Source organism: Cebus imitator, unplaced genomic scaffold (genome assembly GCF_001604975.1).
Source record: "Cebus imitator isolate Cc_AM_T3 unplaced genomic scaffold, Cebus_imitator-1.0 Scaffold57, whole genome shotgun sequence".
Classification (NCBI taxonomy): Eukaryota; Metazoa; Chordata; class Mammalia; order Primates; family Cebidae; genus Cebus; species Cebus imitator.
The window spans coordinates 563,733-579,740 of NW_016107372.1; the positions used below are offsets into that span (position 1 = coordinate 563,733).

Here is a 16,008-nt window from a genome sequence, read left to right on the forward strand (position 1 = left end):
AAAAAAAAAAAAAAAAAAAAAAAGAAAATGAAAAAACAAGCCAAAGACTAGGAAAAAAAAAATCATTACACACATATCTGACAAATGACTTCTATTAAAATCACAATGAAAGCTGGCTGTAGTGGCATGCACCCCTAGTCCCTGCTACTTGGGAGGCTGAGGCAGGATAATCACTTGAGTTCAGGGGTTCAAGGCTGCAATGCATTATGACAGAACCCGTGAATAGCCTCTGCACTCTAGCCTGGGCAACACAGCAAGATCCTCATCTCTAAAACACAAAAGAAAAAAAAGAAAAAATCACCACAGAAGAAGTGCCACTAAAAACATGGATAACATCAGAGACCACTACTGGAAGGAGTAATACTAAAAATATGGATACTATCAAACGTTGGGAAAGATGCAGAACGACTGGAATGATCAGACTTGTTGGTGAGAGAGTGAAATGGTATCATAATAATGAAAAAGTCTGGTATTTCTTACCAAGTTAAACATACCATTTAACTTCTCCTAGGTTTTTACCCAGAGAAATAAAACAAAACATCTGTATACAAAAAGCCTTGTACAAGAGTTCACAGCAGCCTTGTTCTCCTAAGCCAATAAGCAGATTCAATCCAAATATTCATCAGAATAGATACATAAACGGAGACACATTCACACAATTAAATGCTACTCAGCAACGGAAAGGAATCAGTTACTGATTCACCCAAAATCACAGATTTTTTTTTAACCATGGATTTTTTTTTTTTTTCCCTGAGACAGGGTTTCGTTCTGTTACCTAGGCTGGAATGCAGTGGTAAAATCATAATTCATTATGGTTCTAACTTCCTGGGCTCTAGTGATCCTCCCACATCAGCCTCCCAAGTAGCTGGGACCACAGGTGTGCACAACCATGCCCAGCTAGTTTTTGTATTTTTGGCAGAGATGGGGTTTCACCATATTGCCCAGGCTGGCCTCGAACTCTTAGGCCTCCTGAAAGTGCTAGGATTACAGGTGTGAGCCACCACACCTAACCACAAATCTTATTCTGAGTGAGAAATACCAAAAACAAAAGAATATATGCTCTATAATCCCATTTTTATGAAGTTCAAGAATTGGCAAAACTAATCTATGGTGATAGTAATCAAAATATTGGTAGCCTTGGGGGCAAAAGGCTGACTACAAAGGGCACAAAGGAAGTTTATGGGATGATAACAGAGGTGTTGTTTACCTAAGTGTTTATATTATCAAAACTCATTTAACTGTATACTTAGGATATGTATATTTTAATTATTACTCAATTAAAAGAAAAAATGTTGAAGTAGGAAAAGATTCAGACAAAGGTGACAAATACAGAAGATCGGTAAAGAACAGCTTACATCCCTGTAACAGGAAGTTCCCAAAGAAGAAAAATATTTAAGGGAACAAAACAAATAATAAAAACTAAAATTCAAGAAATCTTACTAAGACAGGAATATTTTCAGTGGGCAACAACAGCGAGATTCTTGAGGACGAGCAAGAAGACCAGTGAATTTGAAGGCAGCAAGTAAGGAAGAAAGAGATGAAGTAAGAGGTATGGAGAGACCAGGTCATGTATAGCTTCCTGGGCTACTTTCAGGACTTAAATACATTTTATGTGAAATGTATTATATTTGGAAGGTACTGGAGGTTGAGAGGGAAGTGATGTATCATTTAGGTTTCAGAAGAGTGCCTCTTAGTGCTGTGTAGACAACTTAAGAAGGAAAATAAACAGGCATAATTAAGATGTAAAAATGTTTTTAGTAAGTGATCTAAATGTGCAAAATACAGAAAATAAAATTTTAATACTGTATCAATTTGTACAGAATGCAAATTTCTAATACTATAGAAATTTGTGTATTTAGTTCCAATAAAAGCACAAAAAGCTGAGAATGTTCTTTACTTTCCAAATATCTACTCAGATATATCTAACCCAAATATCTAAAAAGTAGCCCCCAGCTAACCCACCTGAATTTTTAAATTTACTTGATTACATAGTACACACGTTGTCTGGTAGGCCTTCCCTAACAGATAATCACTTTTATTTCTTTCCAGAAGGGTCAATTTCTTCTGTTTTCCTTACTACACCCAGCACAGTACAAAACAGAGCAATAGCCTAATAAGACTTTACAATCTATGAAAGCTAGTGGTAAGATTTATTTATTCTTAGAATATGCTCCCTATAAATATTCTACCTGTCACCAAAATGAAATGAAGATTATTCAATTAGTTTTCATGCAGAAAAAGATACTCATACCTGTCTTTCTCTGATCCTGGAACAGTACCGGTATTGGTGGATCCAGGCACAGAAGCAATAGGAGTGCCAACAGTTCGAAGATTCTGGATTACAGATGACAAAAACTGCTGGCTAGCACTTTCATACAAATCAAAACAAATCTGATATGCCATCAGGAGGTTGTCTTCCTTTACCAGTTTCTCTAAGATATCACTCACAGCCTGAGGATCATCTAAGAAAATTAAGCACTGAAATGGAGACAAAGAACAATTACATCATAATTAAAAACTTTACCTACAAGGTACTTAAGGAGACAAAGTCAACATTACAGAAAGCCTTACAATATAAGCACGGCAATCTAGCACTCTATTTCTAAACTCAGCACTAGATGAAATTTTTCTGAACATGCCATCTGTCTTCCATAAAAAAATTCATACAAATTATATTTATAGCTCTTAATGTACTTGGTAATCAGCAGTGTTCAACATCAGTTGCTGAATGAATCTTGGCTTCTTTAAATCTTATCCATAACTTACACCTAAGTGCTCCTTAATTTGTATTTTCTACCTTATCATATGTTATGGAAGTTACTCATTCATTTAACATATATTGTGTTGTGCTAGGCCAGGACAAGACATTAAAATTACCATTTTGAAGCTTACTACTCTTATGACCTTTATCTAATAAAGTTAGAATTTTTCTTTTAGAAACTCAATTTAAATTTTCTTGTTCCCTTAGGCAGCAAGTGACTCGACTTCAAAATAAACACATTAATCAAAGTTATTACAAATTAAGAGCAAGAGGCTGGGCGCAGTGGCTTATGCCTGTAATCCCAGCACTTTGGGAGGCCGAGGTGGAGGATCATGAGGTTACGAGATCAAAACCATCCTGGCCAACATGGTGAAACCCCGTCTCTGCTAAAAATACAAAAATTAGCCGGGCATGGTGGCGCACACTTGTAGTCCCAGTTACTGGGGAGGCTGAGGCAGGAGAATCTCTTGAACCTGGGAGGTGGAGGTTGCAGTGAGCTGAGACTGCACCACTTCTCTCCAGCCTGGGTGAAAGACAGGTTCCATCTCAAAAAGAAAAAAAAAAAAAAAAATTAAGAACAGGAATTAATAGAAACAAAATAAGTGGTTAACAATAGGAGAAAGATCAAGTAAGGCAAAGTACATGCATTGAATGACTACAATAATCAAGAAAGAGAAGAAGAGTCTATGAAGAGTTAGAACATGGAAAAATGTTAAAGAGTATATATAGTTGATACTGCTTATCTGCAGAGAAGGGAACTTGGTAGCTGGAGCAAAATAATAGGAAGGCTTCATTGTATAGCCCATAATTCTTTTTAAATTTTAAATCACATGAATATATGATCTGCTCAAAAAGATAGTCTTTTAAAAATGAATAATAAAGTTTTTAAAAATAATTAAAAAGGAATAAGATGGCTGAAAGAAATAAGTTTTATTCCTCTAAGGAATAAAACTGAAATATAGACAGGAAGAGGGTAGGGAACTACTATTTTTCATGTGAGTTTTTAAAAAAACTATAAAAAATATTTAGAAACAACAAAACTCCAAAAACCTATGTAGAAAACTGTAAGGAAATACACTATTAAATACTAAATTGACTTTGGGTGATGTAAAAAATCAAGTTAAAATAGTAAGTTGACTTTGGGTGATTTAAACATGGATATTTTTTCTTCTAGTATTTTCTGTTTCAAACTTGCTTTAGAAGGCATTGTAAAAAACTGTTTTCATCTAAATTTCTAAAGTCTCAAGGATGAAAATACACAGGAGCACATTATAGTGAGGAAACAACAGAATGTGCAATAAAATGCTATGCCATAAGCAGAATACAAAAATGTATATAGTATAGCAATTGTTAAAAAGTAAACTCATGCATACATCCAGTGAATAAAATACAACATAATCATTAAAGAATGAAATATATCTATATGCATGAATAAGTAGGGACAAACACCTATGCCTTGCCTTTGGGAAAAAGCTCAAGTGATGGGAAAGGGAAGACTAACTTTTCATTTTACATATTTTCTGTACCATCTGAATTTTTTTTTAATGGGCAAGCAAATTCATATACAGAGATAAAGAAAAGATACCCAAATGTTTTGGTGTGTATGGGTAATAAAACCATATATAATTTATACACTTTGAATTCTCTTTAGAATGACATAGTATAGCATAGGTACTGTTTTAATCTTTTCTTCTAGCTTTTTAAAAAATGTTCTTTACTTCTAAAAATTTCCTTAAATGATTGATTTTCAAAATGAAAAAAAGAATACATAGAAAGAAGGTGTTACAACAAAATAGCTTTTTAGTGTTGTAAGATTTAGTTTCTTATTAATGAAAAGGAAAATAAAGCACGTACCTTATCTTCACAGGGCTGTTGTAAAGATCAAATGAGATACATGTATAAAGCCGTTATAGTAATATAAACTAATAGAATAGTAAGTGGTATAACATAGCACAGCACAGCACAGGGTGCAGCAGTGTGATGAAACATCATGTAAAGTCATTACCTGACAAACATTGATGAAATCAGGTTTCTCCAAGTTCATGTAGATTTTAACTAGAACTCTTAGTACTTTATTCCGAAACTGTTTATTTTGCATTAAAGACATGCAGAGCTTAAGGCTATAAGCTAACATTCCTGGGACATCATTCTGAAAGAGATAATTTAAAGATATAATGTTATCTGGTTATTGGAACATTGTTTACTTAGAAATTGAATTATTTTAATCTAGCTTCTTTAGTCAATCTAGGAAGCCAATTATTTAAACCTCTTAAACAATTTAAAACGTAAGAATTTTAAACGATTTTAGATGAAACTCTTAGAAGAATTACATATTTCTACATCATCATAAAAAATGGATTAAAAACATCATTTAGTGATACTTAGACTCACCATTATATGAACATAGTATACTATAATAAAGTGATGCTGTTAATTATTATAAAAAGATATACAACTGTCCATAAACTGAGTAGCTATGTTTTCAAATTGTGTCTGCTGAAGTCTTTCTGCCTCTTACCTCGCTACTAGACTCCCTCATGACTTACTGTCGACACTCACTTGCTAGACAGGAAACACAGCACCGCTCTGAGTGACTCAAGCGTTGAGTGCTATTACATCTGTCTGGTGCTCTCCCTATGAGAAAACTTTGATCCAGGCTATATGTGTTTACTTGCTGATTCTTAAAAGTACCCCTAATATTTGAGACTTCACCCTGTAAAAGCCCTTCAACATAAATTAGCACACTGAAAGCTACAGGAGTATTTCCCAAACAGTGAGTTGTGACTTCCAACTGTGTAATAAAATCAATTTAATAAAATGTGATTAGCAAATTAAAAAAATTAAAAACACAATTTAAAAATATCAGAGTTATATCACAAGTTGTAAGGGTAGGTATTGGTTTCATAGAGCTTAAATTACATCTATAGATGTGCAGCGGGATGCAAAGTAGGATGCATTTCTTACTCTGCTTTATTTTTTAAAAAACATTTATCATTCTTTTATTTTACATATTTATTTGTTTGACTGCTTGTTTCCTTCTAGATTTGCCAATGAACTGTTTGCTTTGGGCAGGAACTTTTTTGGTCTTGTTTGCTACTACAGTAGTGCTCCTTTATCTGAGGGGAGTACGTTTCACCCCCAGTGGATGCCTGAAACCACAAATAGTACCAACCCTATATAAATTATACACAAATTTCTGTTTTCTTATTCACAATTTTATGGATGGAAGACTCATTCTTACATATATCTTAGCAGGCTAAGCATATGATTTTTTTTTTTCTTTCCTTATTAAGTTGGGAACTTGCACTTTTTCAATTAAAGGAAGCAGTTTAAGGCTTCTTTTTAGCATATCTGAATTGCCAAAATCACTATTATTGTGCTTTGAGGCCATTCTGAGTAGAATATGGATTATGTGAACACAAGGACTGTGATATTGTGACAGTCAATCTGATAAGCAAGGTAGCTGCTAAAGTGACTAATAGGCAGGCAGTGTATACAGCACGGATCTAGTGGGATGATTCACATTCCATTAGGGGTAGAAGGTGATGGTGAGAGATTTCATTGTGCTAGCCAAAATGGTGCACAGTTTAAGACTTATGAATTGTTTACTTCTGGATTTTTCTATTTAATATTTTCAGTCTGTAGTTGACTGCAGGTAACTGAAACCACAGAGAGCAAAACTGTGGATGAGTAAGGACACTGCACATCTTCAATGCCTAGAAGAATATCTGGCAAACAGTGAGAATTCAAAAAATATTTGTTGAATAAATAAAGGCAAGAATTTTAATCTTATATACATGAAGACAAGGATGGGCTACAACTGCACAAAAATGAAATTGAGAGGGGAATAGGGGTCATTATATCACTTTAGGCCATTCGTTTATTCACTCATTTAAACCAATCGTATAATTGATGCTAAACACTGACTTAGGTTTTGGGGATACAGTGGTAAAAAAGGCACAAATACTTTTTCTGATACAGTTTATGATCTGGTGGGAAAGACAGCTATTAACTAATAATACAATTATCAAGGGATAAACACCATGAAAAAGTACATAGGGCTCCATAAGATTAACCACAGAACTGGACCTAGTCTTTGCTGTAGGGGTTGAAGAGAACATTGGTATTAAAATCCTAGTTTTGCAAACAAGTGATAGTTGAGCTAAGATCTGAATTGTGAGCAGAAATAAAGCAGGCAAAGAAAGGAATGGAAGCTGGGTGTGGTGGCTCATGCCTGTAATCCCAGCACTTTGGGATTACGGCTGGATCACTGGAGGTCAGGAGTTTGAGACCAGCCTCGTCAACATGCTGAAACCCCATCCTTACTAAAAATACAAAAATGAGTTGGGTGTGGTGGCATATGCCCGTAATTCCAGCTATTGAGAGGCTGAGATGGGAGGACTGCTTGAACCCCAAAGGCAGAAGTCGCAGTGACCTAAGATTGCACCACTCCACTCCAGTCTGGGTGACAGAGCAAGACTCCGTCTCAAAAAAGAAAAAAGGAATGTTAAAGATATTTTTAGAAGGGGGAATGAAGCAGGATTCATCTAGATAAGACACCAAAATGGCTAGAGTACAGAGAGCTAGCTCATGGAGAGAAATAGCTGGTGAGGCAAAGTGCACCTACAGATCAATGTCATTTAACTCAGCTTTGTGCCTTTCTAACCACTTCGGCTGGTGATTTAATTGTCTTCATTATTGCGTACACCACAAACCAGGAATCTAGCTGGTAGTTTTAACCCTGATAAATACATTAAAATAGCAGTTTATTGTCTTCTAAAAAGGGCAGAATAGTTAATACAACTTCCCATGGAAGGCCTCAGTGGATTATGTGGTAAGATAAAAGCAAACACTCCATGGACATAAAACACAACCAAGGTTCATACATAAGTAAGAAAATAAAATATTTGACAAAAGAGCACCTTATTTCTAAACTAGATTTTCTTTTCACTGCCTATGAGAGTTCCAGTTTGAACACCTGCTTTGCTGATTCCCTATGAACAATAATCTTTAAAATGACATCATCTACCTACCGACTCCAGTATGGTCTTCTCAAAGACATCTAGTCTTCGTGTCTCCAGAGCGATGCCAATAGCCTGTTTATACTTGTGATCATCTAGACATCGCTGAAACATTTTATTCACAATGCCTTCCAATCTCTGGTCAATTGGTTTTTTTTCTCCTTCAGGCAAATCTGCATTTTCCACACATTGTTTGGTGTAGTGATCAATGCATTTTGCTGTTGAAGAAATGAAACAACTGATTATCTTGTAAGTTGGGCTAAACTATTAGAAAGGGCAAGGCCTGCATTTATAACCATATATACTTATGGGATGATGATAAAGCAATAAACAAATTTTGAAATGCTAGAACTTATACATTTGAATATTGTACTCTTCATAATATTTACACTGGAGAACTATACACTAATTCCAATCCAGCTGACATTAGTCAAAACATTTCTATCTGCCAGGTATGGTGGTGCTCACCCACAGTCCCAGCTACCAGGGAGGCTGAGGCAGGAGGATCTCATGAGCCCAGGAGTTCACGGCCAGCCTAAGCAATACAATGGGAACTTGTTTCTTATTTATTTATTTTTAAAATTTCTACTTGTTACTTCACTTTGATCAAAATTCTGTTACTCTACCCAATTAAACTGCTTAGTCAAAATAGTTGGTTACAAATAGCTGCTGTTTCACTTTCAAAAAACAAACATTTGCCATTGCTAAAGATATTTTAAAAGGCCTATTATAGCAATTATCATATAGCAGTATATCAGACTTCTTCCCATGAATGAAACTATTAGCAACCTGAGAGTAAGAACTATGTCTGAATTGTCTCTGTAGAGTAATAGTGAAATGACCTGAAATGTACCACAGGTTTAAAAGGCAATTCCAAAGATTTCCAAAAACTTTTCCAGCAATTGTAGCAGATCCTTTGAAAAACGGTCCTGTGTCGCTTAATGACAATAATACATTCCGGAAAATACATCTTTAGGTGATTTCATCATTGTGCAAACATCATGGAGTGAACTTGCACAAACCTAGATGGTATATAACCTACTACATGCCTAGGCTATAAGGTATGGCCTATTGCTTCTAGGCCGCAAACCTGTATAGCATTTTGCTGTACTGAACACTAGAGGCAATAGTATTTGTTTCCAAGCACAGAAAAGGTACAGTGAAAATATGGTATTGTCTCTTATGGGATATCTGTTGTCCATGTAGTCTGTCATTATGTGGTTCCTGACTCTATTTATTGTTTCAATGTGAGGTATGTGGAACCTATTTCTCCTAAGAAGGTATCTGAAAATTCATGCAAAAGTGTGCACAATTTAGCTTCCATATTTCATAACGATTTGGGTGCATGGAGGGGAGGGTGTGACCTACTGAAGGATATCAATAGCACACCTGATGAGAAACATTTGTTTGCAATTTAGTTATATTTCTTTGCAATCACACCTTAAACTTTCTAGGTATAACCAAAAGAAGGACATTTCCCTAAGTCTTTCACCTTCATAAGGAAGACAAAATAGTCACCCAAGAGGAATGACATATACATAAGTTATCCTATCCATAATTCATCGGCTTGTCTCTTTCAAAGAGAAGTAAGGGAATGAGGGCAAGATTTATTAGTTACAAACTATAGCCCCAAGAAATAAAAATAATTTGAACTAGCATAAATGATTGTTGGCCTACTAGATGACCCAGGTTAAATGGGTCTATATTTTGCAGGAAGCAGAGGACTTTCATAAATTGCAATATACTACATTAAAGATTCAGGTAGAACTATGAAGGTTCAGTTAATCAGAACACAGTGGGCTGGGTTGGTGGCTCACCCCTGTAATCCCAGCACCTTGGGAAGCCGAGGCAGTTGGATCACTTGAGGCCAGGAGTTCAAGACCAGCCTAGCCAACACGGCAAAACCCCATCTCTACCAAAAATACAAAAATTAGCTAGCTGTGGTGGAGTCCACCTGTCATCCCAGTTACTTGGGAGGCTGAGGCACGAGAATTGCTTGAACCAGGGAGGTGGAGGTTGCAGCGAGCCAAGATCATACCACTGTACTCCAGCCTGGGAAACAGAGAAAAATTCTACCAGAAACAAAACAAAACAAAAACCCACAGTGGAAGTTATAATACAAAACAGACCTTAAACAATTCCAGTTGTACAAAATGTCCATCAGGTCCTAATGTGAGCTTTTTGAACCAATTGTAGTTAAGAGAGGAAATATTAGCCCTAATTTGGAGAGGAACCTCAAAATTAGAACATTTGCAGAATTTTCCTTAGATTATATAACTGAGGGGAAACAAATGTACATCCCAGGTTTCAAATGCGATTCATGTTCTCATTCACTAGGTTCGCATTCATGTCACAAACATATCCCAGGTTTATGTTATAACTAAAACTCAGCCTCATTTCCTGCTAAAGTCTTGTCATAACCTGGAGATTTACAGGTCCTGGATTTTCTGGAGGTACTGTTTATGATATTCATTAAAATCCTAGGAAGCCTTTTCCAAATTCTGTTTTGTATACCCCCTCACAAACCTCACTGACATCTTAAAAAATGTGCCCTACAAAACTAGGAGAAGGATGAACCTCATTTTAAATAAACAAATGCAGACAAAACTGGTCTACTGATCAAAAATCACCTTCCAAAGGTAAAATGATACAGTGTTTAGAAACAGGGAAGGCATCTACCATGCCACAGCACTTCACACCAACAGTCCAGTTTAAAATCACGATTTGTACAACGGTGGCACTGTAAGCGTTTGTAGAGCACTGTTGTAAAAAATATAAACTTTCATTAACAAAAACCAAAAAAAAGGCTGGGCATGGTGGCTTACGACTGCAATTCCAACACTTTGGGAGGCTAAGGCAGGAGGACTGCTTGGGGCCAGGAGTTTGAGACCACCCTGGTCAACACAGTAAGATCCTGCCTCTGTTTAAAAAAAAAATCCATCAAATGAAAAAGATAAGCGTATTATACCTCCCATTTCCAGCTTAAAGTGAAGAAAGTACTCTAGTTTCAAATAATATGGTCTATCCTTTTTTTTTTTTTTTTTTTAAGAAAGAGTTTCACTCTTGTTACCCAGGCTGGAGTGCAATGGCGCGATCTCGGATCACCGCAACCTCCGCGTCCTGGGTTCAGGCAATTCTCCTGCCTCAGCCTCCTGAGTAGCTGGGATTACAGGCACGCACCACCATGCCCAGCTAATTTTTTTTTTGTAGTTTTAGTAGAGACGGGGTTTCACCATGTTGACCAGGATGGTCTCGATCTCTTGACCTCGTGATCCACCCACCTCGGCCTCCCAAAGTGCTGGGATTACAGGCTTGAGCCACCGCGCCCGGCCATGGTCTATCCTTTTAAGCCATCAGTTCTTCCCACTGGATTCACAAATGATGACAGCCCAGTTCAATGAGCCTCCAACAACAATACAGTAACTTACAAAATGTTCATATCATCACAGCAAAAACTTTAAAAACATGAACACAGAATCCCAGGGACAGTTGAAGGCACCTCTATTAACTCCCTTGTATACCATTTCCCAATTTCTGAAAGAGAATACCAACTTGCTCCTTGTAAGTGTTCAAGTGAATAATACAGATCTTCTACTAAACAGCTATGTGAATATGTACACTGTACATCCCTGACAGAACATGCCCTTCAGCTCTCTGTACTACGAATCCGAAGTTTGATAAAGACAGTCTGAGGGGATGCAGTCCCTTCTTTCATTTACTGTATCAGTTTTCAAGCATTTTTTTTACGCTACAAAATCTTTGTATAAAATCTTACATAACTGCTTAAATTTAAAACTCTGGCTGAAATATGTGTCAGAGAATTCAAAACCTTGCCTGTGTTACCCTCTCCCTTCAAAAATAAGAAAACAAATAAGAAAACAAAGGTTACAAGTAGACAGTATGGGTTTTGGAGTGAGTAAACCCAGGTTTTCAATTTTATCCTCCTATTTAATAACCATGTCTTTGTCATCTCAAAATCCAAGTTGTCTCATTTGTAAAACGGCTAGCACCTTCCTTATGGGGTAGCTGGAGAATAAACCATGGTATGCACAGTGACTAGCATGGTGCCTAGCACAACGCAGATTCTCAGTAATGGTTTCTTGTATTCGAAAAAACTACATAAACTGGTACCATTTGTTACTCATAAGAATCTGATTTAATCTCTTCATCTAACAGTCTGTTCATTGGACTGGTGATAATCATAACCGCTGAGAACCAGCACTCAGTTGGAGGGCAGATCTAAAAATTCAGCCTGCATAAAATTATTATAGAAAGATTATGAACTTCAAATTAAAATGAAATTTGGCAACATCGAATTCAGGAAAAAAACTGCTGTGTGCACTACAGCGAGAAAGAAGCTGACAAGATAAAGCCTTACCAGACAGCTGATAATTACCTATAATAGTCTCCACATATTCAGAGTTATCATTGACATTGAAGAGGTCCCCTGCTCCAAGAGCATAATTCAGAGACTCCTCAAAAGCCCCCAGGTGATAAAATACTTTAGATGCCACTAAGGCTGCAAACTGTCGACTCCGGAAACCTTCATCTTCGTATAAAACCTCTCTGAAAGAAATTAGGAGGTACAGGTCTAGTTCAAACTGTGGTTTTCCCTAAAAATCCCAACTCTAAATATTCAAGCCACAAATTTCAGTTAACATCAAATTTCTAAATGAATCAATAAGCCACAAGACCCACATTCACAATTAAATTTGATCCATCTTATTCTGATTTATAAAAATAATTTCTTACATTTTGTCTACAGATTCGGAAATTTCTGCCCAGAAGTCATTAACAACTGCATTCAATTTGTGTAGTGCAAATTCCTGTAAAAGATAAAACCAAAATCCCATTTTAAGATAGACTTATTACACTTCCTTAAAAAACATTTTTCAACAAATCAAAGGTTAAATCCTCAGTAACACTTACTCAAACTTTTACTCTATAACAAATATAAAAATTTACCAACTTATACTTTTTCTTGAGATTACACATTTCCTTTCTGTTTTAAATCATCAAACATTTTTCTTCTTTGAATATAAAAATTAACTCCCAGTTGCTGGTTTAGATGTAAAGGAATCAAGTATCTAGAGCCACTACAAGTACATTCCAAATAGAAAAGCTTTAAATATGTGAAACAGAAGAACAACTTTTTGTGCTTTCTGTTGATAAAGAAACTGGGGCAGAGGGAGGGGCAGGTGTGGTGGCTCAAACCCATAATCCCAGTACTTTGGGAGGTCAAGGTGATGGGATTGCTTGAACCCAGGAGCAGCAGTTTGAGATCAGCCTGGACAACATAGTGAGACATCATCACAAGAAAAATTGAAAAGTTAGCTCAGTGTGGTGGTGCATGCCTATGGTCCTAGCTACTTGGGAGGCTAAGGTGGGAGGATTGTTTTGAGTACAGGAGGTTAAGGATGCAATGAACTGTGATCATACCACTGCACTCCAGCCTGGGTGACCATGGGAGACTCTGTCTCGAAAAAAGAAAAAAGAGCCTGGTGTGGTGGCTCATGCCTATAATCCCAGCACTTTGGGAGGTATAGGTGAGCAGACTACCTGAGGTCAGGAGTTTGAGACTAGCCTGACCAACATGGAAAAACCCTGTATCTACTAAAAAAAAACACAAAAATTAGCCAGGTGTGGTGGTGCGTGCCTGGAGTCCCAGATACTTGGGAGGCTGAGGCAGAAGAATTGCTTGAACCTGGAAGATGGAGGCTGCAGTGGGTCAAGATCACGTCACTGCACTCCAGCCTGGGTGACAGAGCAAGACTCTGTCTTAAATAAATAAATAAGGAAATAAATAAAGGAAAGAAATTAGGGGATTATTCAAGCGCTGTAATGAGGTTTATTTGTCTTAGTTTTGTTAAACTCAAGGAAAAGCAACTGCTGTTGCCAAAATACCGTCCTCTGTGGCTAGGTCACAATAACTGGGTACAAGCCAGGTAGGATAGTGACTTTAAATGATGGAAGATTTACAGATACCACTAAATTCAAAAGGCTTCACAGTATTCACACTAAGCCTAGTTACTTTTCCTTTAGTTCATACCTTAAGCTGTGGTTCATCTTCATCCAGAAGAGAAATAATTCCAGCTATGAGAGAAGAGATGTAACATGATTATGAAACATTCTCACTAAGGTAGAAATTTTAACACTTGGTCAAAAATATATGATAGTAAAAAAAAAAAAATGTTTTTGAGGGGTAACTTCTCTAGGAGAATAATTATTTTTCTTTGAAAGTGTAAAGGTTTATATTTCAAGTTTAAGACTTAACTATATTATCAAATCCTCATGGCACCACACATATCACATCATTCGCCTAATTCAATGGTTTTCAAAGTGTGGTCCCTGGGCTAACAGCATTAGCATTGCCTGGGAACCTGTCAGAAATAAAATTTCTTGGCCCCACTCCAGATCTACTGAGTAAGAAATTAAGGGGATGGAGCCCAGTATTGTGATTCTTTTGCTCAATATAGATTGAGAACCATTGGCCTCATTTACTGATTAAAATGGGAAACCTTTCTGTACAATTTTAGAATAAAATTATTCATACAAAATACATCAATAGTTATAAGATTATTTACAAAAATGGGAGCATTTAGTCATCAACTCAACAGGGTAAAATAATTCAATTATTTCAAGGTGTGTATATTATGGCACCTCTTTCCTATCACAAGTAACCTGGGTTTTATTAAATGATGAACAAGTATACTCATGCTGAATTCAATTACCCAAGCACAGCATTCCCCATGTGCCTTCTCTTAGCCTCAAGGTATTACTACTAACATAGGAGAGAAAAAGAAATAATTGTCCACCCCAAAAGAACACACCTTCAAATATAGCCAAAGGTCAAAGGGATTACTGGAAAAATGATATGGGAACTTATTGTATTTAGAGCACCAAGGAAACCACGCTGTCTCTCAAATGTTTTCCATGTAGGTTTTAAAATCATTCCAGAACACTGAGTTGAAACTGTGATTTGATTAAAAAGTGTCAAGGCAACTTAGTCAAATGTGGCCATTTCTAACTGACAAGTGTAGGTTTGCCAAATAGCTTAAGCAGTCTTTAGGGAGCCATACAGGAAAAGATACAAAATTTACCAAGCAAAACTAAAGTATACTCCTGTTCCGAAAGCATAAAAGCAAATACAAAGAACTTCTTGGTACTCTAGGTTGGTAGGACAAGTTCAGAACTGAGATTCTGAATTGACAGCATAGAGAACAGATAAATTTCAAAATTCATTCAGCGAAAAAGAAAAAATTGCAAACTAGTGATATGGAGTAAGATGACAGGTCAGAATGCTTTAAATGTAGAACAGATCTTAAATAACAGAACACTTAATACTAAAACCGCTACCTGCCTATCCTCAATGAATGTTGTATTTGAATGGCTTTTACCAAAAAAGACGACGGCTTTTTATATTCTCTGGTTTGGTTTCACTTATAACTAACTAGTTACATGGTTGTCCTGGCTTAGAAACTCAGCCTCTGGCCAAGGACCAGAACTAAAAAAAATAATCTATGCTCCATACATTAATATTTCCCATCTTAAAAACAAAAAGAACTCTCTTTTGGAGAGGGGAGAGGATGGGAAAGGCCTAAGGATGCTAAAAGCCATTACAGGAACTGAGCAGCTACTCATCTAAAATTGTTGAATCAATTGACAGAAATATTTGGATGTTATTTATAAATATGGAGGTATGTTCCAGAAGACATAGTTTAAAAGTTGGGAACAGTTGCCTCTCGGGATCAGGATAGGGAATATGTGTGGGACTATTGTTTTAAAGCTTTTTAGTACAACTTTTCTTTATGTGTATTTTGTTTTAAAAAACAAAAACAAAAAACCTGACTCAATTTCACGTCTCCCACCGGTAAGCCCCGATCTCTATCTCTCCACTCCCTTACATAGTCAAACCTCTTGAATAGAACATGTTGACCTCTTATTCACCACTGTATGCTAGTGCCTACCAAGTGCCTGGTCAATAAATGAATGAACAAACTGCCTAATCCATACCAGAACCAAGACACTGGCCTGTTTAGCACCTGGGACAAATTCTAAATCAACATGAGCCATAGAACAGAAAACAAAGTGACAAAAGACTTGGAGCATGGCCGGGCACGGTGGCTCAAGCCTGTAATCCCAGCACTTTGGGAGGCCGAGGCGGGTGGATCACGAGGTCAAGAGATCGAAACCATCCTGGTCAACACAGTGAAACCCCGTCTCTAC

At 36.7% G+C, this 16,008-nt stretch overlaps 1 protein-coding gene across 1 annotated transcript in view; it reads right to left on the reverse strand.

The window, feature by feature from the left end:
• The window catches only part of PSMD1 (proteasome 26S subunit, non-ATPase 1), a 116,752-nt gene that overhangs the window by 98,156 nt on the left and 2,588 nt on the right, over positions 1–16,008 (reverse strand). Inside the window, exons 2-7 of the mRNA XM_017529044.2 lie at positions 13,832–13,875; positions 12,535–12,608; positions 12,179–12,348; positions 7,795–8,000; positions 4,767–4,910; positions 2,252–2,478 (exon numbers count right to left, since the gene is read on the reverse strand). Of these exons, the coding sequence (XP_017384533.1) occupies positions 2,252–2,478; positions 4,767–4,910; positions 7,795–8,000; positions 12,179–12,348; positions 12,535–12,608; positions 13,832–13,875 (865 nt within the window). The remainder of the gene's footprint in view (positions 1–2,251; positions 2,479–4,766; positions 4,911–7,794; positions 8,001–12,178; positions 12,349–12,534; positions 12,609–13,831; positions 13,876–16,008) is intronic.